We start from the raw sequence: 21,988 nt of genomic DNA on the forward strand, positions 1-21,988 counted from the left end.
TTTGGAAGTATCCAAATGGAAATGGATCACACCAATGGAAAGAATGCTGCAGGGAAGGTACAGCCCCTCATAATAATGCAGCACTGAATGAAACAATTTACTTTGCAGTGTTCAAAGGGTTAAAAATTCAGCTCCTGGATGTACATCCATAGCTGAGAAGAATGATACTGTAGAGCAAAAAGCAGGCAGAGATATTAATTGTTAGAGAGATTTTTGTCTCTTTCTTCCCAAGGAAAAAAGCCAATCTGAGTGATGACCCTGAGGAGGAAAGTTCAGAGGGTGCCACTCTGCGGCGCTCCTTCCAGCGCTGCTTGGCTAGAGGATGGAGAAGATTTTGCTGGCTGATCTCTGCGATCCATTCAAAAGGTTCTCTCACTTCAGTGTACACAGCAGCCAGTACATTTGTGATTTCCCTTCGTGCAGGCTGCTGCTGCACTTGTCAGAGAGTGGCTGGGACAGTGCATAAAACCAGTTTTAGAATAACTCCAGCCATGTGCTGACTGGCTTTGGTGTGGCTGGGTGGAGATACTGGAAACTGTCATCTGACCCTTCCAGCTACTGTGTTCTCCTCTCCATGGGGGACCACTGACTATATCTCAGGGGCTCTCACAGGATCCTGAGGGAGGAAGAGGCCCCTTCAGCATACTTAGGGTGTGGGAGGAGATAGGTAGGAGGGTGGGCATGATTTGGACCGTGGTCTGTATGCAGCTAGGAACACCTGTGTTGCTGCTCTTGTCCTACAATGGAGCATCTCATACACAGTCCAAACTGCCTGAGCAAATGAGATGCCCAGCTTTTCTGTTTCACGGATTCTGGAACATACCTTGGCCAAGTTAGAAAGGTCTGTCTTTCTCCTCAGTCTTTTTATAAACACTGTAACTTCTGTCAAAGAAGAGGCAGATGTTTCATATCATTAACATTTTACAGTCTAAAATACATTAATTAAGCCAGATCTTTTAAGTTATAAAGTCGATCCCTAGGAGGGCTATGGAGGCTAAGAGCAGGCACAGCGGGGGTGCTGAGCTGGCATTAGGGGCTGGGCTGGGACCCTCGCAGTCAGAAGCTGCGCAGGCCACCACTCTTCTTCCTTCACTGCAAATCTGTTAACCCATGACAGACAGGAAAAATACTGCCAATCTTTTTTTACATTAAGCACTTCTTAATCAAGACTAATACTGTTTTATGTGTATGGTTTAAGGTGAATGAGTGCAACGTTACTTCTGAACCTCCTGGGGGTTTTTTTGAGCGCTTACATCTCAACCTTTATGCATCTATAATTCTGCAGTACTGCTAATAGGAGTTGGTTTCTTTTTCTCCTGTTCATGTGTTGTAATTATGACAAGCACAGTTAAAGAATATCCTTTTTAAGAATAAAATGTAAAGTAACTGACTCTTAGTTACAGGAAAACCAACTATAAAGCTACTTACAAACTTCTGTAGACAGGGAATGGTTTTCAAGTGAAAATTTCTGCTTCTTTAAAGTTTGTACAAACCAGAAAGATCAGGATGTATATACAAAGGGTCGCAGCTGATTAATTACGTGTACTTCCATGCACACACATGTTCAAAACACATTACTAAGTTTGCTCTGTCAAGCATTCACGTGTAAGAATGCTGGAATTAAGACTGTCTGCAAGTCTTCCTTGAGCATATGAATACTAATACAATCTTTTGTCTACACAGGAGCCCTGCTTTGCCACTGAGAAGCTGGTCTTCACTCAATGAGAAACAGCACAACATTGTTTTAGTCAGAATCTTCAGCTATTTATATGTATGTATGTACATATTTACAAACACACACATATACACACACCTTTGTAGAGTAAAGATTTTTCAATTCCTCCTCTAATGACAGTCATAGTTTCCCTATGGGACTATGGCTTTTTTTTCCCTTTAGATTGAACTGCACTATAGCTGTTAATTAATTTATCTGCACAAACCCCCTTACAAGGTGAAAAGACAGAACAATACCTAAATTTCAGAGGGCAGACTGCATATTATTCAATCATCTACACAACCAAAGTGATTATGGCAAGAGTCAGATCTTTAAAAAGATTCAAATACACTCTAATTTACCATGAATTGGGATAATTTTGGCTTAAATTTGTTCTCACACATTATCTGAGACTTTATTTTTAACTGTATACCAACTAATTCTAGTCCTCACTAGGATTGAAGCTACGTCAGCTTAAAATGTTTCTACAATACTTTCCATGTGAGTCTTGTAACACAATCTCCTCTGCAGTTTAAGATAACATTATTTTATGAAAATCTATTTCTCAAACATACCTTCAGATTTAGATGTTTGGAGTGGTAATGGAAAATCTACCAAAGCATTAAGCAGCCAAAGTTTAACATTTTTACTGAACAATCTGATTGACCTCATGTGTTGTATAGGCACCTCCTCCAGGAAATCATCAAGTAGGATCTTCTCCATTTCCTAGAATATAAGTTCGTACAGCTGCACATGACAGGTGTACTACACATATTTACAGCAGCATGAAACAGAACTCTTATATTGATAGTTTAAATGTAAATGTAAAGAAGCCTGGGGTTTTTTGCCTTCCAATTAAGCGATAGCTAAGTTACATTTATTAGCAAAAGGGAAAAGATCCTAACAATAAACATGGTTTCATTAATTTATTAGTAGACACTAATTAATCACCTGCTGCAAATATGAAGCAAATTATTTTGATCAGAAAACATCATATTTCTATGTAGAACGTCACTGAGAAATGCAGTAGTAATCTCAGAGGAAAAAATAACTCCTGTGATTTGGAAGAAGAGGTATTAGTCAACATTTCAGTCACATAACCTCATGCCAGAACACAGACCACATTTATGACAGTATACTCCATTGATATTAAGAGACTTTCAAAGGTATATATAGCAGCAAGATGGAAGAAGAAAAGAAAGGTTCCTTTCAAAATCTGTACTGTGCTGTTCCAGAAGAAACCAAGGAACAGACTTGAGGTATGAACAAAAATCCCATTGTACAGCACAAAAGAAACAGCTGGCCTTTCTCCTCAGGTAGCATTACTGAAAAGACACAAACACATAATAACATAATTGCAACAAACAAACATGTCTACAGTACCTTGAATAGCTGCCTATCATAGCTTTTCAACATCTGGCATACATCTGGCAAGGACATCAGTGGTATTATTTCAGGCCGCAGAGACTTCCAGAATGACATGATACAGCCTTCCACCTGTCGCACAAAGTCCTTTATGTATTTTCACTGGTTTGACACTTGTGAAATGTGAAGCATGATTCAGTTAAATGACACACATAAGCACAGAAGTGAAAGAATGACTGTGGACCTGGACTCTTTGCCTGGCCCCATCCTGACTGGGCTCCAGCGCAAGTGGAAGCATCCTGGGGCAGCAAGCTGAACTTTGCAAGGCAGCATAACAAAGAGGAAAGAAACAAAGCATTGTGCCATGGATATGTGGATACAGTGAAAGATATATGTCCATGGCCTCATGTTTTGTGCTGGGCTCAGACCTGTTGATGTGCCAGGAGCACTCAGGATAAGCCTACAGACTCAGATTCTTGGAGCATGATGTGTTAATGAAGAATTCCCAAACGATTTGGCTGAATGTGCCTTTTCTCTATAAAAGATCATCTACCTTAGATCAAACCATCACGTAAATAAGCTAAACAGAAATAATTTTATCCTTACTATCGTTTGCTGTCGTCAGAATGTTATTAAAGCAAAGGCATACCTTGTTGAACTTGCTGTTCCTCACCATGTGTAAAAGATGTTGGCAATGGCTGCAGTACTCATGGGCAAGCAGTACAACCTGTGACCAAAGAGAAGGTACAAAAAGATCTCACAGGCAAAGAGCTAACTTGCTTCATGACTGAATACTTGAACGTACCATTTCGTAGGGGTATGTCTTCCCTAGGTCTTGCTCCCTAAGACAGGATCTGCTGAATTCAGCCCACAGGTACTGAAATCTCTTCCGTTTACTCTTCAGATAAATGACAGATGGAGAACAGTGCAAATTCTTGCTCTCAGTGCATCATAATTTATTTTGAACAACAACAACAAAAAGATCACAATTATCTTGTCAGTTCTGTTAAAGGTATTAAGTACTTCCTTGAAATTGTATAACATGATTTTTTAATAAGATGTATTTCTTCAGAGGATTGCTTGTCTTTTTTTTTTTTTTAGAAAGTAGGGGTGGATGAAAGAAACAAGCATGGCTGACTAAATATTTAAATCCCAAACAGTACATGAATTTCTTTTCAAAACCAGTGAATATTTAATGCTATACATATCTTCCACATATATTTTCTATAGCACTCATGTCACAGTTGTAACCTAAATAAGGCTGCAGATAGCTGGCTCTGCTGTCAGGCTGACAGCACATTTCTCATCAGCTGTCATTATATCCACTTCAGAGCACTCATGACTGCGCCTGAGTGCTCTGTAAAAATAAGACAGACATCCAGTCTCCCCTTTTTTCCTTACTTTGGTCCACATAACTTTGTTGCTCTTGCTCTGCTGGCTGACTTCCAGCAGCCCTAGTGTCAAGCCATTCTGTGACAGCACGCTTGTGTGAGAGCTGCCACAGGTCAGCCTCACATCTCCCTTTTCCATGAGCAGGGGTTGTGCTCTTTTTTTCTTAATCATTTCCTAGTATTTAAACACCTAACGTGCCAATAAACCCTGAGCACATTGGAAAGATGTGAGGGTCTGTTGCAGTGGGCCTCAGACAAGGAAGGCTGTGCCCCACTAGCTCCCCTAATATCCAAAACACGAGCTGTCAGCCACAATTTCCCCTCTCAGCACAGATAAATATATTTGAGCTGACGTTAAGACAACAAAAATATTTAGCTACCAGGTGAAATAGGAGAGGGGGAAGTAAGCATTTAGTGAGATTATGCAGACAAAGATTATTTTGAAGAATATGCTGGGTTAAGTGAGTTTCATCAGAACATATATTAGCAGTTATAATTAAACACACAGATAGACATTTTGCTATAAGCCTAAAGTATCTGAAACTCACCGTTCGGGTTTTTTTGCTGTTGCTCTTGCGACCAGCTGCATCTCCATAACTGCAGGCGTTTCCATTGTGGTAAAATATATGACAGAGAAAAAAACCTTTTAAAAGCTCACCAATTTATTCTGTATTTAGTAAGAAAATTAGCTCAAACTGCATAGAGTGCACTAGGTTGGAGCATTGTGTTTGGGAAACAAATGCTGCTCTCTTTCCTGTCATTCAGCAGCCCTGTGATATTCTAAAAAGTCTGAAGACCAATTTCTTAATTTTAAGATAAAACTGAACCATTCATTATAAAGATGGCAAGGTATCAGCCATTTAGCAGTGCAATGCCTTCCAACTTCTTGCACAAAAATTGTGGGTTTGTATTTGTGGTTGCAGTTTGTTTAGAATTATATTAATAATTATAAACATGCAAATAAGGAAAGCATAATCATCCTTGTGCTTTGATTTCACAGTAATTACATTTTTGCACCCTCTGTCAGTTTAGATGGCATTTTGTTTCTGACTTTCCCCCATTTACTTTGCAAGCCTGCAGTGCTGTTCCCCGTGGTCAGAATTCCCCTGGACCTGCAAAGGCTTGACCACTGGCTTTTGGCTGAGAAGCCAGGGGTGCAGGCACAACAGGCTGCTTCCTTGCTTTACCATCCCCTGCCTCTCTCCCTGCCTGTGTATCTGAGGCTAATCCTACAGGAGGGAGAGGCGATGTGGCTGGTAAAAGGGACATGCTGTGAGAGCTGGATTCCTCCAGTCAAGCCCCCATCTGCTGCTGACACCTGCTCACTGTCTGTGAAGGCATTTCAAACTCCAGGGTCCTTTTGGACTCGGCTGTTTTGAAAGGCGGCAGGCAGGGGATTTGTAGAAAATGTGCTTCTACTGGTGAGTGCCAACACTCAGACTATCTAATCAGATCCTGGCTGCAGGGTTTCACTGCTGTGATGTATTATAAACCAGGGTACCACCATACATCCTGAAGGGACAGAGGGCAAAATGTAACAGCTTGTCTGCCTGGAAACTCAAGCCGCTGAAAATGCCTCCTCTGGTTTCTCTGCTGCCCACAGGACTGAACCTTGTCACCTGAAAAATTACCTTTCCCTCTGCCACCACTCTGCCATGAAGGCGATGCTCCAGCGAAATAACCAAACTGGCTGCCCACGACAGGGCACAACATTCATGTTGGGTACATTTGGTGATGCTATTGACTCTTTCTCGCAGGTATTTTAGAGTTAGTGGCTGGACAAAGGGAAGAATGTGTGAGTAGAGATGTTTCGTAACATAAATTATAAATTCATTTTCTTTCAAATGGTCCTTCCTGCAGATTTCTAAAGCCTGTGAAACAAAATTAATATTTTCCAGCTCCTGCTTTCCCCACGAAGGCGGCCAGCTGTATCTTCTGCTGCTGCTACTATGGCAACACGTATCAGCATCGCTCTCCTCCAGTGGGCTGGCTCCCGCGGCAGGCTGGCTCCCTGCTCCCCCCCACGGGGATGGTGAGGTACAAGAAGGGGTGCTGCGTGGGTCCCGCGCCCCAGCAGGCACTCAGGAGCTCAGTGCTGATTTAGTGCAAATACCTACAGAAAACTAACGTCTGTGTGCTGCTGCTGTTAGCAAAGGGGGTTCGGACTCACCCGGTGCCCGCAGAGGTACTGGGCTGGCAGGCAGAGCTGCTGGCTTCCCCTGCAGACAAGTACCTGGGTAAAGACAGGACACACAAAAGAGAAGGTGGGTGGGAGAAGGGGAAAATGGGTGACAGCAGAATCACAAGGAGTTTCACTGTATCGCTTGCAGAGTTTGGATGATGCTATGGGGTGGGAACTAGAGCTAAAATGGGAAATACAATGGTGGGGATGACAAAAAGACTAACAGAGGAGGCGGCCGGGAAGGACAAAGGAAAAATGAAAAGAGGGAGGGTGGTGAATGTGCATGCTGTTGACTGTCAGATTACAATGAGATTAGAAAAGCTAATTTGGTAGATTCATATCAGGGTTTTTTTATTAAAAAATCATGGGTTTGCTTCACTGGAAAGTCAGAAGCCCAAACCTTCCCTATTATAAGAATCCTAAAGTAACTCTTACGAAAACAAAATTCACTGGCGTCTTTTTAACACTGCTGTACTCTGAGCCACAGCAAGTACCATTTTAGGGAGAACTTGTCCTCAAAGCTCCCATTCCTAGAGGGCCCCCTATTGTAACACAAATCGGTAAATAACATGCTCCTTTAAATCTCTGTAATACATTTAGAGACCTCATTGATGACAGTTGTGTTTATTATCACTTCTTTCATCACATCATCATCAGAGCTGTGGTACACATGTCTTCAAAAAATCCAAGATTTCTAAATGAACCAACTTACAGGTGCTGTGTAAAAGCATCCTCATCGCTCCTTGTGTGAACACGTTCCAACGCAGCCTATGAGAAGGCAAATGCCTTCTCACTGCCATTTCTATAACGTCAACAAGCACAGCTCCCAGCCTGCTAGATCCTTGACAGGCCTAGTTCCTCACCACCAGCACCATGTCCATTGACAACTATCTCAATATGGCCCAGAAATATTATTTTCCATAAATAGAAAGAGTGGACCATAGTTTTGAAACCGTCCCTTTTTTCACAGACCTGCAGGCTGGGTGGATGCCTTGGTCTCTCAGGTGGGCTTCCAGCTCTACCTTCCCCTCAGGAAGGTTCAACAGAAAAAGCATTGACGTGTTGGACTCTATTCAGGCATGGGAGGGAGCAACAGTTATTTAGGACACAACAACACACTCAAACAGACATCCCCTGTCTCTGCCAGAAGGAAATGGCAACGAGCCAGAGAAGTATATCCCATTAGCAAGGTCTGGACCTGCATTTGGACTGCACTGAAATGGCGTATTAAAAATCTTCTTCACTATAATTTGGAAATTTCCACACCAACACACTCTCAAAAATTGAGATGTTATAGGTCAAATACCCCTGCTGCAATTACATGATTACCTCTGCAAGAACAAAAAAACCCACAAAATTTGTTCTTGCAGGTAGAAAAGTCTTCAAGTTTTCACTACTCTTTTTCTAAATTTCCATTTCCTAATTGAAAAAAAAAAAGTCTAGATTTTGCCATTGTTAAGATTTATGAACTTCATTGGATCATGAAAAATTAATTCTGATTTCAAAACGTACTGAACCCTACTGAGAGGACAGTAAAGGTCAGGTATTTCCTATACATGTTCTTGTTTATTTGCAAAGAATGTACAAAGCTCAATACAGATGAAAATAAACTGACTTATTTGGTTGAAGGTACTGCTTATTTGCTATGTGACCTAATTATTTGTTTTGGAGTTGTGCTGCTTGTGCTTCTCTGGCTGTGTTTTGTGATTTTTTACTGCTTTCCCTCCTTTCTTTTCCTGCTGTCCTTTATCAGACACTAAGAAGTAATTGTGACACCCACTTGCCCAGGTGTTGCAGGCCTGCACGTTGGCTTGGGACAGGGCTGTGTGGCTGCATTTGGACTGGAAGCTGTTCTGATTTCAGCTGTCTGGCTTCACACAACAGCTTAGTGACTTCTTATAACCATCTTAAATGAAGGAAGCATCAGACAAGGTAATTTTGTAGTTAAGAGACTTTTCTATTGCAACTAGTAAGATGTTCTTTGTTTGAACATGATCTCATCTTTTTATATATTTTTTAGATCTGAAAAGTTATCCCAAGGGACTATGTAAAGATCACTAAATGGCTGGTTGATGTCAGCCCTTTCCCTGGAATACACCTCATTTTCCTTTGTTTGACCAAATCATAAGTAGTTTTTTTTAGGAGTAAGTGTCCAGGCAGGCACCTCTGGCAGCTGGTGGAGAAGGAGAGGGAGGTCTGCAGCCAGTGCAGTGGCTCCCCTACAATTACTCATGGGCTATAGCATGTTCCCCAGCCCATCAAAGAACATGGCTCGTTTCCATGAGGAGGGACAAGGACAAAAGCTCTGCTGGCATACATGGTGCTTCACGCTCCCACCAGTGGCTAAAGTCCTTGTTTCTCCACCTGGCCTGGGCTGCGCCAACATTGCTTCTTTGGTTCCTCCTACATTTTGTAATTTTTCCTCATGTTTCTACACTGGGAGGAAAAAGAGCAACAATTCAAATTTTTCTGTTCTCTCTCTCATCTCCTCCACAACCAGAACTTGCACCTCTCTAACTGTGCCCAACAAGATTGCTGTTTCCAAGTGACGTTGTGGGGAACCACCTTTCTTTCCCTGAAGAAGAAAGACCAGCAGAGACTCAGCCAGAGATTTGCAATGTTCCTTGAACAGAGGCCAAGACCTTTCCTCATTACAGATGTCAAATTTTAGGCCTGTTCTGGTTTTACTGGGTGATGGGTAGTGAGGGATACCACTCCAATAAGGGTCCCATGGGAAATAAGCCTCAAGTTACCTATGAATAATTTGTTTGGTCTCACAACAACCAACTGCCACTTGATCATCTGCAGAACCTGATCCTCTGCCGTGTCCCATTCTTTACTGATGTCACACTATGCACTTCTGTAACATTACTCTAACACCCGTGGAGAAAGGCAACAAACCTATGGGTATAATTTTTCCATGCTTTTGCAGAGCATGCACTCAATTAAGTAACTAATATAAAATATCACAAATGCTGGAACTGTTTCATCATCACCAGAATATCTGGGTGCTTAATAGGCTGACTTGTATCCCTCTAATATTCATGCTAGAGAAAAATGTTGTATCTCCATATTAAAGAATGGAAACCACGGTACAGAATTTATCCACATACACATTAAAGTAATGTATAAGTCTGTATGAGAGTGAGGAAACGAGCCTGGTCCCCAAAGTCCAAGGCATAGGCTGCACCTATTTTTCCTCTCCTGTGCATTTAAAAGGAGTGTAAAACTGTTAGGGATGGCAGCATTTCCCTTCCTTTTTTTCTGTGGAGAAACACAAGCCTGTGGTTTGTTTATCTCAACCATGAGCTTAACTGTGAGAACTCTTCCTCACCTGCCCACAACTGGACCATGCTCACGTCTACACTTTAGTCTGCCAAAGTATCTTGCATTCATGTTATTTTTAGACTTTTAATTTTTGCAATCAATCTATACCCTTCTTATAAATTTTCTTATTGTTCCCTTACAAGAGGTGATTTTAAAATCTGAAATTTTAAACCAAAGCGAAGGCAGTATTTTGAAAGTAATATGCTTCATTGTTTCAGGTAGTAAGAAACCCCCAGATAACATGATTGCATGTAGGACTTCAAAAGAGTGCAGCCATTTATACTTTAATACATGTTTCTTCAGCCTACTGTTTTAGTAAGGAAGGTGCTACAATGTCATGAAGCGATTTCAATGGGTTTTTGGAGCTCCCATTTAGAGTCTCAATATATTAAGCTGTTCTTTTAGCATGAGCTGCTGCTCTTGAGATCTACAAGGCTAACATGTCCAACTCAAGGAAGTCTGATTAGGCAGAGCATATTTTCAAAATGGAGCTTCTGAATAAGGGCACAGCACTTAATGGCACAGCACTTTTATAGTGTGTATAATAATAATAAAAATATAATACTGTTGTCAATGTTCAACAGATGAATTACAGACTTTGACGTACAGACAATATATAGACTGTCATGTGACATTTTATGATTAAAACATTTTAAAAACTGAACCATTTTAAAAAACGAACCTGTGGTCATTATTTTCATACAGAAGACAGCAATAACGTGCATAAAAGGAAGAGTTCTTCTTGATAGTTATTCCAATATAATGATACCTAGACAAAAAACAGAAAAATGATGAACTGACAACCATATGATTTTCAACAAGTCAGCAAATATTTCATATTCCTCCTCTGAAAGCAGATGGTCATTCCATTTAAACAAGAAGAGACCAAGTAAATAAAGCTACATTTGTTTTTTAAATTCTGCTGAGAGTTAATTTTCCCCAACAGAAGATAATTGTACAAACTCTTTACAAACTGTTTTGAACAGGTTTTGCCCTGGAATAATACCCTCTTGTAAATGAAAAAACTGAAGCCACTAAATGGGGTGCAATGGATTAGCAGTCAGCAAAGTCAGGGACCAGAGTCTTAGCTGACAGTGTTCCCTGTATCTCGTAGAAGTTGAAGGGACTGGATGGCCCATCAGTGAGTGGTCATGGCAAGCTAAACTCCAGACCTTCTCTAAGGTTTATTCTGACCTCGGTGAGCAGTGGAGTTGCCTTCCCTGCTACTGAGGTCCTACCAGCTGGCTCTTCCCAGGCTGGGTCCCTGGGAAGCCAGGGGAGCAGTGCTGTGGTTTTGGGCCACCAGCAGCCAGCAGTGGGTAACCTTCTGAAGAGAGAGCATGGAGACTGGGGGGTATCACACACCATCCCAAATCCTGCCAGCTATGAGGAGAAGCTTGGGAGTGTCTGTGGTGAGGCACTCCCAAAATAAAGGATCTTGCTTGATCAAGCTGATAGCAAGTCCAGACTAGTGGAGAAAAGTCGCAGATCAAGTAAGGGCATGTCATTCCCAAAGCCAGTACTTGACAGCTACTCAAAACGCTTGTAAAATTATTTGTGTAGTGGCAGTCTCTGCCCTTAAAATATCCCTTTTTCCAGTCTGGATGTTCAGCATGTGACTGTAAGTTTGGACATAGGAATCAATGACAAAGCATTGAACTCTGTGCTCTAGAAGAGAGGGAAGGGAAATGAAAGGCCACACAGGAGTAGGACCTGAGGTGGTCTGATTTTAAATGGTTTTAAACTGTTTACAACACTTCCGTTGACCACCAGGACATGCTGGGTCACTCCACGGATATGTGCAAGGATGAAAAGCACAACACAGACATTAATCACGGCTCCCAACCCTGTACATCCCAGAGCTGGGCTTTCCTGACCCAGTGGCTCAAAAGCTCTGAGTAAGGTTGTGATGTCGGGCAGATGCCTCATGCAAGGCATGCTGTAATAGCCAATGCAAACTGGAGAGCTAATTTTTAAAAAAACAGTCTCACCTGGAATTCATGCCCTGTCAAAGCAGCTCTGATGTGGTGATTTTCATGAATTAACTCTATTTTAATATACTTGGTGACATCATGAATCACTCTGGATCTTGTGAGGTATTAACAGACTTGCAGCCAACAATTCAGCTGCTATATTACAGTGCTGGAGCTGAAAATTCAGCCATTTAAAAATGTTATTGGAACAGTTAAACCTAACATTTTTAAACAATTTTAAACAAAGGATGCAAAACCAATACCTGGTACTCCCTCTTGGGCCCAGCCTTTTTGACCTCAGGCCTGGGAAAACTAACCGAATAAGCTGAAAAAAACAAACGGAAAATTAGAGGTACTTGGCAAATTCATTCTAAAATGCAAAAACATATCTGTTACATTTTTTTCTCCTTAATCACTTCTTCTTTCCATCATTTGCAGGCTAATACCCCGTTCATAACACACCTCTGAAATGGTAACAGTTGAACTGAACTCAATCAAGCTTTTGTGGATCAAAAGCTGAGTAATTTAAGAGATTACCTCCCTCAGGTGGGAAATTTTTTAGGCTAGTCTGTTTTACCTTGCACGGAGACACAGTGCACACACCAGGAGACCACCCACACTCAGGGGGGGTATATCAGCTAGGGGAACTCGAAGATGCTGTGATTCTCCACTACTCTGCCAAACCTGCAAGCCTTACTCATTTGAGTAGGACTTACTCACACAAGGGACTTTGCCTACCCACTCGCTCTTGCAAGGAGGACTTGCAAGATAGGGCCTGGCTTATCTGTTTCAAAAGGACGTGAACCATCAAGCTGCAAAGCAACCTTTTGACCACCGCAGTGGTAAGTGTGAACTGAGGTCACGCAGCATCCGTCAAGGTTAGACCCTACAGGGTAATAAGATACTGTCAGGAAAATAATCCACTTCACTATGATTATTCTGCATGAGCTGTCCTGTGAAGACAGAGACTAACTCAGGACAGCTGGAGCTAACATTTCCTATATAGCAGGAACAGAGGACCGAGTGCTCAGCCTTAGCGAGGAGAGTGTACACGCAGCAGCACACAGCTTGGACTCTGTGCAAAGTGCACTGTGCTGGTGCAAAGGCCTGCTGAAGGACAAATTTCCCCAACTCACATCAACATGCACCTCCAGTTTTAATGGTGTGGGAGCTGTCCTGTTCTTTGCACATTTCTGCATGCACCCACCCCAAGTGTTCCCTTTCTCAAGCTGGTATTTCAGCATAATATCATTTTCCTAAAAGGGCAGCCTATAAAACTGGAGCGTCTGTGGCTTGAGACACATACTTGTGCCCGCTGCCTCTTCTACAGAGACAGTGGTGCATTTGGGTAGGGCAGATGAGGTTAGTAGTGTCTTAAGTCACCACAGTTTGATTCACACAGGGCTCGACTGCAAAAGTCCTTACAGCCTACATGCATGTAATGCAGTCAGGTTACTACAGCTTGATGAATTATTAACAGCTCCGCCCATTAGCTAGGCTGTGGTAACTGATTACATGTGCACCTTTAGTTTAAAGCAGGGTTGCTGCAGGTCCTGCCCTCTGCAGCCTCTTGCTGTGTGGTCCCACCTCCTGTTGCAGAAGGACAGACAATTTCCAGCCGCTGGGGAGCTGCACCCCAGCTCACTCACTTGGGATGGGTTAACTTGCACAGCAGTGCACTGAGTTGGTTAAGGCTGTGAGCAAACAGTTGCAAGCACCAACCTATAGCAGCTATGGCTCATCAGCTAAGCTCTTCTGCGTGACCAGACCCATGCTTCATCTATGCATGTCCCAACTTAAAAGTAAAATGCATTAATTTAAACCACAAGAAGGCTTAGCTTACAGGTGGTAACTTGGTCATGCTGGAGCACCTGGAAGTGTACAGACAGGATGGAATTAATCTTACCTATGTGGCTACAATGTAGGGATGTCTAAGCTAGTCACAGCAGACTCTGTAGTCAAGGGAGAAAAACAGGCACTTCTGAGGCACGTTTTATCTGAGCTGCCTAAGATGACTGATTTAGCGTGAGAGGAATCATATGCAACTACTTATTTATGTCCATTGGCTACCAAAAGATTTTAAAGTGACTAGCTTCATGGCAGACATCTACATTGAGCCAAGCAAACCCTACCCATGGGCTCGGTTCATGGGTGGTGATCCATTAAGCGATGGTAATAAATCACATTGGATCACTTACTCAAATCTCAATTTTAAGTAAGAGTGATTTAACTTAGTAAAAAAATTAGATGCAACTGAACTGAGATAAATGATTCCTAAAATGAGGTTATCCACAGAAATGAAATTGATTTCCGGTACAACCTTTACTGAAATTATTTTGGTTTTGTGTTAAAACAATTTATAGCAGGTCTTACCATGGGCAGTAATAGGAGGACAATAGCAGTAAAACCAGGAAATCCTGACCAAAAAGTCTTGTGCAACAAATAATCACAAGGCATTCTATCTTCCTTAATTTATTAAATAAAGTTGAATATCTATGAGTGTTTGTTGCAATTGGGATTTCTAAGTGGTAATTGCTCTGTGGGTTGTATCAACCTCCATGTATCAGAAGTGTGGAACTGTTCAAAGGAGATTGGGTTTTACATCTGCATTTGTTTTGCTTGGATGATTCTGTAACAACTTTTTTAGGGTGCGTTTGGAGCAAAATCTCCCCAAGTATACTTAAAAAGGAAAGTATAAAATTATGTAACAACAAAGGGGTCTTTCAAAAACAGAAAAATGAGGTCCTCAGGACAAGTCTATTAAGTTTGTGCTGTTTACCCTGGTAAAGCTTGCTAAAATACATTGGCAAAAGAAATCTTTGCTGGCGTAACATACACCAGTTCCCTGAAAATAAACTCCGTCAGAGACAATACTCTTTTCTCTAGTATAACTGTGACTACATGAGGTCTTACCAGAAATACATTAGAAAACACACAAGCATAATACATTACATATTCATTCTTCACTGTTATTTAATCTCTTTTAATATTCAATGTGTATATTTGATCATCATAGTTTCTATTTAGGTATCTCTGCTTCATATGTTATACATCCTCTCTACTCTACCTTTCCAAAGGTGGCTGAATTTACTTGGTACTTGGAATCTGGACTGCAGCTTTCCAGATATAATTCATATACTAGCCGATGGGGAACAGTGCATCCTTCACTCACACAGAAATTATCAGCTACCCTTTAAAACAAAAACACAAACGTTGGCATGAGAAGGAAGGATTGTTAGCTTGTGATTTTAATAGCTCATCAGATTTACTGTGACCATGTAATAGTTACTCTGATTTTACAGGAGCATTGAATCAAAAAGAGAGCTACTGATTTTATGTTACTCTGTATTCGGGGGTGGCGGGGGGTGGCGGGCAGGGAAATAAACTGAACCATTTTTATATACACAGATACACACACACACATTCTGTGTTTGTTTTCAACTTTTAAAGTTCTACTTTTCTTGCTTCCAAACTGTAAGAGAGGTCATATGAGACTCTGCTAAAACTAGGTAACGTCATTTTTACTAAAAAATTACAACTTACAAATACCAGTATCACATTAACAGCAATACAGACAGTATTAGCATCTCTCATATGATAACTGTTGTTGCATCAAAGGATGTGACTTTGATCTTCTAATTAGAAAGGTTTCCACTATACCAAAGATAATAATATATATAAAATAATATATCATATATATTTCCATCTAAAATGTATAATGTGCTGTTTTGGGACAGAGGGTGCACAAACTATGAAGGACCAAATTCTGTTTTCATATAACTTCACTGATTTTAGCACAAGTTTAATAAGAGAACAGTTTTAATTTATGGTAACTATGTAACAGAACTGCCAGGACTGAAACTGGTTCAGTTGTTTAAACACTCATCCTTTGCCTAAATCCCTTACTCATCCTACTTATCAGAATGGCTGTAGCCAAGTAAATGCAACTACTTGTGTGAATACAGTGAGGTAGACATAAATTTAGCTACTTATTAGCCTAAGGTATTACCTTCACCCCCCCAAAAAAGACCTTTAATTATGAGATAACATGAATGGTTTCGATGTCAAAAGATAACAGCCTCCTGCAGTACAAATACAGGAGCAAAGCTGGAGCAAAGAAGCAGAGAGATTAATTTTCAAAGCATGACACACTGATTGTATGACAGTGTTTTCTTACTCTGACTCTGCTTCTGTTATACCAAATTATTTATGCATATTTAATTAATTTATCAGCTGAACGCTAGTGCAGCACAGTGCCAGTTACTCACTGTGTCTTTACTGATAATCGAGTTGGCTGGGAAAGCACACTTCATAATCACCAGGTGAGATAAGCAAGTTGGATTTTAGATCAGCATCCTCTCTTTTTGTAGTAGCCTGATTTCAGGCAACCCAGTGTTTATCTTTCTATATTAGCTGTATTGGCAGTAGGTAATGGATAAGGTCTTCAGCAAAATGGATTGCTAGGACAGACTGAGCAAGATGATCGCTGTGCAGCCTGACGACGTCTACCTCACCTTTTATTCATGCCTCCTCCCTCTTATCCAGGGAAGAAGTCTGACTGCCTCCCCCAGCTTTCCCTTTCCGTAGCAAAAGGCCCCCGAATGCTTCGCTTTTACCCCCTCCGAGCCCATCGTCTTAGCCACCAGCCCAAGAGTCAAGCGCCAGTGCTGAGCTGTGCTGGGCTCCCTGCCAGATCCCGGCCACCTCTGACCCCACCACCCGACAGCCACGGCTTCACGGCTAGACGTGAGCAGGAACCTGCACCAGCGGTAGGGGAGCTGCTCTGCTAACGGGGTATTTCCCATCTTGGGGTTGAAAGGTAAATGAAATTTATTCTAGATAAGAGTCCTGACTCAGCTGAGCATCACAGCAGGCAGAAATGCTTGTTTCCTCCAGAGCAACCATCTCAAAGCCCCAGAGGAGATTAAACTGAAGTCCGAATTCATCCTTAATATAACACCACAAGAATCACTGGAAGCGCAGCAGAAATTAATTCATCCTTCAGTAGTTGGTTTCTGCCAGTAGTTTTTCCTCATCATTTAACTATTTAGTGACAAAATATTTGAGAATTTAATTTTGTTAATTTAGCATCTGTTAAACTGCCAGCCTTTTTCAAATAACAAATCAAACACATTCTTAGCACTGACACATAATAAAAAAATACTGTCTATCAGGAAAAAAAAATCCACACAGAAAAGAGCACAGTGCTCATCTTCTTGCCTATTAGCCCTGAAGTTCTCAAAACTTGTTTATGGCATGCATCAAAACAAAACTGTTCATAAAGACAACAAAATCAAAAGGAAAGAGTGCTAAGGGAGGAAGATGGAGTTTAAAGAAAAAGCACATGGGGGGAATCTCCTTGAAGATGTAAATGAAGATCTCCTTCATTTACTACCTTCTATCCACATTTTCTGTGGGGTTCATTATCTGGTTGGCTCCAGGACCTCACGTGGACTCCAGATTTTGGGGGGTTGCCACCTGTTTGTTACATGTGAACCCTTGGCAGCCAGGCCATTACGCAGCTTTGCAAGTCTGCTGTTAAACCATTTCTGGGTCAAAATCTGGTTTGCTATTGTCAATGCACAAACTGTAAAATGAAGCTGAGTATTTAAACATTTTCAGAACATGAAAAGGTGATTCAGAAGGTTGTTGTGATGAGAAAACTGATGCTTATTGTTTCAGGGGTTGTTTATGATTCAGTTTTATGCACTGTCTCAAACTTGTTGGATGACCTTGGATGAGCATCTTCTCTCAGTCCTTTTAAAATGGGAGTAGTGGGTATTTCTATCACAGCAAAAGCACAGATCTACCTCCCGCTGCTCAGGTATCGCTGAGAGGGGGAATAAAAAGATTGACACTTCTTGTCAAGTTGAAAGTTCGCTTGTATGCGTTGTTACTGTTTCACACAAAGCTTCCACACTGTTTACTAGCTGGACTCATCTGTGCCTGGGGAAAGAAGGAAAGTAACCCGTTTCTCTTTGGCTGTCCCTATGGCAGATGATGCTCTTCCCAAAGCACAGGAAAATGGTCATGGAATCATAGAATCATTTAGGCTGGAAAAGACCTTTAAGATCATGGAGTCCAACCGTTAACCCAGGACTGCCAAGTCCACCACTAAACCATGTCCCTAAGCACCACATCTACATGTTTTTTGAACACCTTCAGGGATGGTGATTCCACCACCTCCCTGGGCAGCCTGTTCCAACACTTGACCACCCTCTCAGTGAAGAAATTTTTCCTAATATCCGATCTAAACCTCCCCTGGAGCAACCTGAGGCTGTTTCCTCTTGTCCTGTCACTTGTTACCTGGGAGAAGAGACCGCCCCCCACCTGCCCACAGCCTCCTCTCAGGCAGCTGTAGGGAGCGATAAGGTCCCCCTGAGCCTCCTTTGCTCCAGGCTAAACACCCCCAGTTCCCTCAGCTGCTCCTCACAGGACTTGTTCTCCAGACCCTTCACCAGCTCCATTGCCCGTCTCTGGACACGCTCCAGCACCTCCCTGTCTGTCTTGCAGTGAGGGGCCCAAACCTGAAGGCAGTATTCAGGACACGGCCTCACCAGTGCTGATGATGGTGACGACCTTCCTCCAGCACAGAAAGTATCTCACTGAGGAGCTGAACCGTTACCCTCACCTCGAGGAAACACCACCACGGAGGACACCGGCCACTCGGCATCCCTGCACGCCGGCGTGGCCCGCGGTGCCTGTAGGAGCGGGCCAGCCACCCGTGGTCCAGCCGGGGTCAGGCTGGCCCGCTGCCCGCAGCCTCGGCAGCCCAGGGGCCGGGCCCCGACGGGTGGGGGGGCTGAGGCGAAACCCCGCGCCCCCCGCGCCAAACCAGCTCCACACCAGTAAGACCCGCGGCAGGAGGCGGACTCCCGGGAAGCTTCCCTGCTTTCACGGCACCGTTTACTCTGCGGCCGTTACAGCCAGCCAGACCGTCGTCCTACGGAACGACGACAAGTGCTACAAGTGGCGCTCCTGCTCCCGCCCCCCCCCACCCCCAGCGAGCCCCAACGGCAGGACCTGCGGGCCCCCCCCGCGCAGGGGGACACCAGCCGCGCCGCCCCCCGCCCGCCCCGCTCCACCGGTCCCGGCGGCGGGGACAGGGCAGCACGCACCAGCGGACGACAGGGAGGTACGGGGGGCAGTCGGGGCCTCCCTCCGCCATGGCGGCCGGTGCCGGCCCGGCCCGTTGGGTACCGGCCGCTGGGGCCCTTCCTCGCCGCACGGGCGCGGCGCACGGCGGCGCCGATCCTGCGCGCTCACGCGTGAGCGCGCAGCCGAGCGGCGGGGGCGCGCAGGGCGTTCTTGGGGAGCACGGGCGGGAAAAGGAGCCGAATGTAAGCCTGCAGGTGCACGGGTACCGCAACGAGGCGTGAATGAGCCACGGCGCGGCGGCTTCGGTGCTGCCTCGGCGGGTTTTGCACGCCTTTGAAACACCATTTCCAGAGTTTTCTACAAGAATGCTGTAAACTCCCATAATTGCTTCATTTCTCAGGCGGATGACAGGGCTGTCTGCTCCACTGAAACCCTGTAAGCACTTTTCCACTGCAAGTATCCATTATGCAAAATGAGCTTTACTGCCATATGACTGGCGAAAATAAATTATATATGACTGGAGCATCTAAAAGCTTCCTAGTGGATGGCATTGGGTTACATCAGGGCTCAGCTGCTCAGGAACTCCCGTGGCTTCCTCATGGTCATTAGCTGCTGAAAGCCCTCCTATGGCACAGACGGGACAAGATGACCAAAGCCAACCGTGTCAGCAGACAGCAATACTGCAGGTGGGGTGCCAGGGGAACAGGAAAGGGGAAATGGTGGTGGAAGGTTGCTGCTTTTCTAGTCCCTCAATATAGCTCACTTTTGAGGAGCAGTGCATGCAGACGTCATGTATAATACAGGTCGCTTTTAATCTGTAAAGCCTCGTGCTGTGTTAAGAACCCCATGGGAAGACACTATATTCACTCACAGGCTCCCAAACCAAAGCCTTGAAAACAATGTCTGCCCAAAACACAGGTTAGAGTACACATTGTAACCAGTACAATCAATAATTGGCCTTAATAACCTATCATCAATAATTGTACTTAATAAGCTGTTGTGGAAGCTTCCCTCGGTAGTTACAGTTCTTGAGCTTGATTTTGTATGTCCACAGTCTACTGAGCTTCTCTGTGGGACGTTCAGCTGACACAGCAAACCCTCTTGCAAATACTGTAGCGTGGAAGTTTTCTCAAGGTGTTTTAAACTAGCTGTTGTAAGAACCAGCAGCAGTGATACTGCAGCAACCGTAGGACTTGTGTGATTTTGCCGTGTAAGTACTCACAGAGCTTCTGAGGTGGGTTTTGCAGTAGATGCTGCCTGGGACGCTCACTGCTGATCCAGGCATGCACGTCCACATCGCAGTCACTGCAGTGCCTTCCACTGAATGTGCCTGAGGAAGAAGAAGCCTCATCTCCAGTTTCCAACAACTGGCTTGCTTACATGTTTGCATGTGCTTCTGAGTCCTGGTCATGGTTCTCAAAAGTTATGACCAACAACCAACTTTTTTGGGACTATCTGAGACTCCACAAAGTTTGTGAAGCAGCCTAGGCCCAAAGATGCCTTTAGAAGGAAAAAAAAAAAAAGCCCAACATTTACAACTTATCTAAAACTGAAAAATGATAAATGGACTGTTTCTGTGGTGACAGATCAATCACACAGATCAGAAAGTCTCTGAACAACACCTAATACTCAGAAAGGTTTTGACAACAGGAAGAAAATGCTGCGCAAAGAAACTGTCCGGTTACTGTCCATGGCTTTTAGGTCATGGAATTTCTCTTGCCCAATTTCCAGATCACAATAATAAGACAGATGGATCCGTGTGCTCTTCAAATCTTGACACTACTATTGTTTGACTAGGGTTTTTCCAATTTTTCCAAAAATGCCTCTTTAACATTTCAAATCAATCTAATACCTTTGGGTAGGAGTGGGAGGAAAGGGGATTCTGATTTTAAATACTAGGCTGCTAGTAGAATTTGATTGAAAACCTGAAACCTGCTTCTTCAATTTAATCCTGTCAGATAGGACTGGGTGGAGGTACACTAGGTCAAGCTGTAGTAAGTCTTTATTCTTGCATAAGCTGAAAGTTGCAGAGCTCTTTATTACTGTCATGGATATCCTCCTTGAGTAAAATGGAAGAGTATTTAATGAACATGCACTTTCACTGAGCAAGATTTTGACCTCAGATTAGGAGTACGGTTGAACTGGTTGAAGGACATGCTAAAGAAGCTCCTTTCCTTTGACTTCCACCCATAACTAGGACAAATTTAAATTAAATTTTGAGGTAACAGGCATCTCCAAAATGTTGCAATGAGTGTCTTTAGCACAAAATTGCCCCTTCAGATTACTGTCTCCCCTCAGCCACCCACCCCAGCCCACCCCCATATTCAAGACAAGATTTGGATACCTTGTGAGATTTGGATACCCTGTGAGGTAAAAAGACCATGTAAGAGTTACTGCTGGTGACAGCTGTCTTGTAAAGGAACAATAAAGCGCTAATATCTCTCAAATACTTAAAATATTTAAAATAAGATTTTTAAGCATTTAAGGTGAAGTATGTATAAAGCAGTCATTACAGCAAGTGAATCCATTACTGCTTCCACCAATACCAGCAGCAATGAAAATTACAGTGACTGTAATAAATTGTATGTTCCCCTAGAGATGAGAAAGCCTTTATGGTATTTATTTTGTTCATTTTTATGCAGAAAGAAATGGGTAAAAGAGGCTGAAAAGTAAAAACAAAACCCCAAATCCCTCCCTACCACCCACCAAACCAAGGCCACGGAGAAACATGCTATCAGATTTTCAATATGAAAAGTTAAAAGAATGTGGTCAGTGTTGGAGTAGGAGTCCTGGTGGACAAAGGTAAATATCCTGCTTTGAGAAATTAATCAGTACATTTTGCTAGGGGGTTTTGGTGGTGTTTTTTTTTTAAATCTCTACTTGTTGACCTACCAGGGATGGAATTACATCTGTGCAAAGGTCTCCTATTTTTCCTTTG

General features: G+C 43.0%; 1 protein-coding gene across 1 annotated transcript in view; it reads right to left on the reverse strand.

Moving 5' to 3' along the window:
• The window catches only part of RFX8 (regulatory factor X8), a 29,429-nt gene extending 10,309 nt beyond the window's left edge, over window positions 1-19,120 (reverse strand). The window contains 11 exon segments of the mRNA XM_055802009.1: window positions 824-882; window positions 2,290-2,440; window positions 3,098-3,211; window positions 3,729-3,806; window positions 3,885-4,019; window positions 5,019-5,077; window positions 6,636-6,703; window positions 10,662-10,748; window positions 12,216-12,277; window positions 15,020-15,143; window positions 19,071-19,120. Coding sequence (XP_055657984.1) covers window positions 824-882; window positions 2,290-2,440; window positions 3,098-3,211; window positions 3,729-3,806; window positions 3,885-4,019; window positions 5,019-5,077; window positions 6,636-6,703; window positions 10,662-10,748; window positions 12,216-12,277; window positions 15,020-15,143; window positions 19,071-19,120 — 987 coding nt within the window.
• Between the last annotated feature and the right edge of the window lie 2,868 nt (window positions 19,121-21,988).

Source organism: Falco peregrinus, chromosome 4 (genome assembly GCF_023634155.1).
Source record: "Falco peregrinus isolate bFalPer1 chromosome 4, bFalPer1.pri, whole genome shotgun sequence".
Classification (NCBI taxonomy): Eukaryota; Metazoa; Chordata; class Aves; order Falconiformes; family Falconidae; genus Falco; species Falco peregrinus.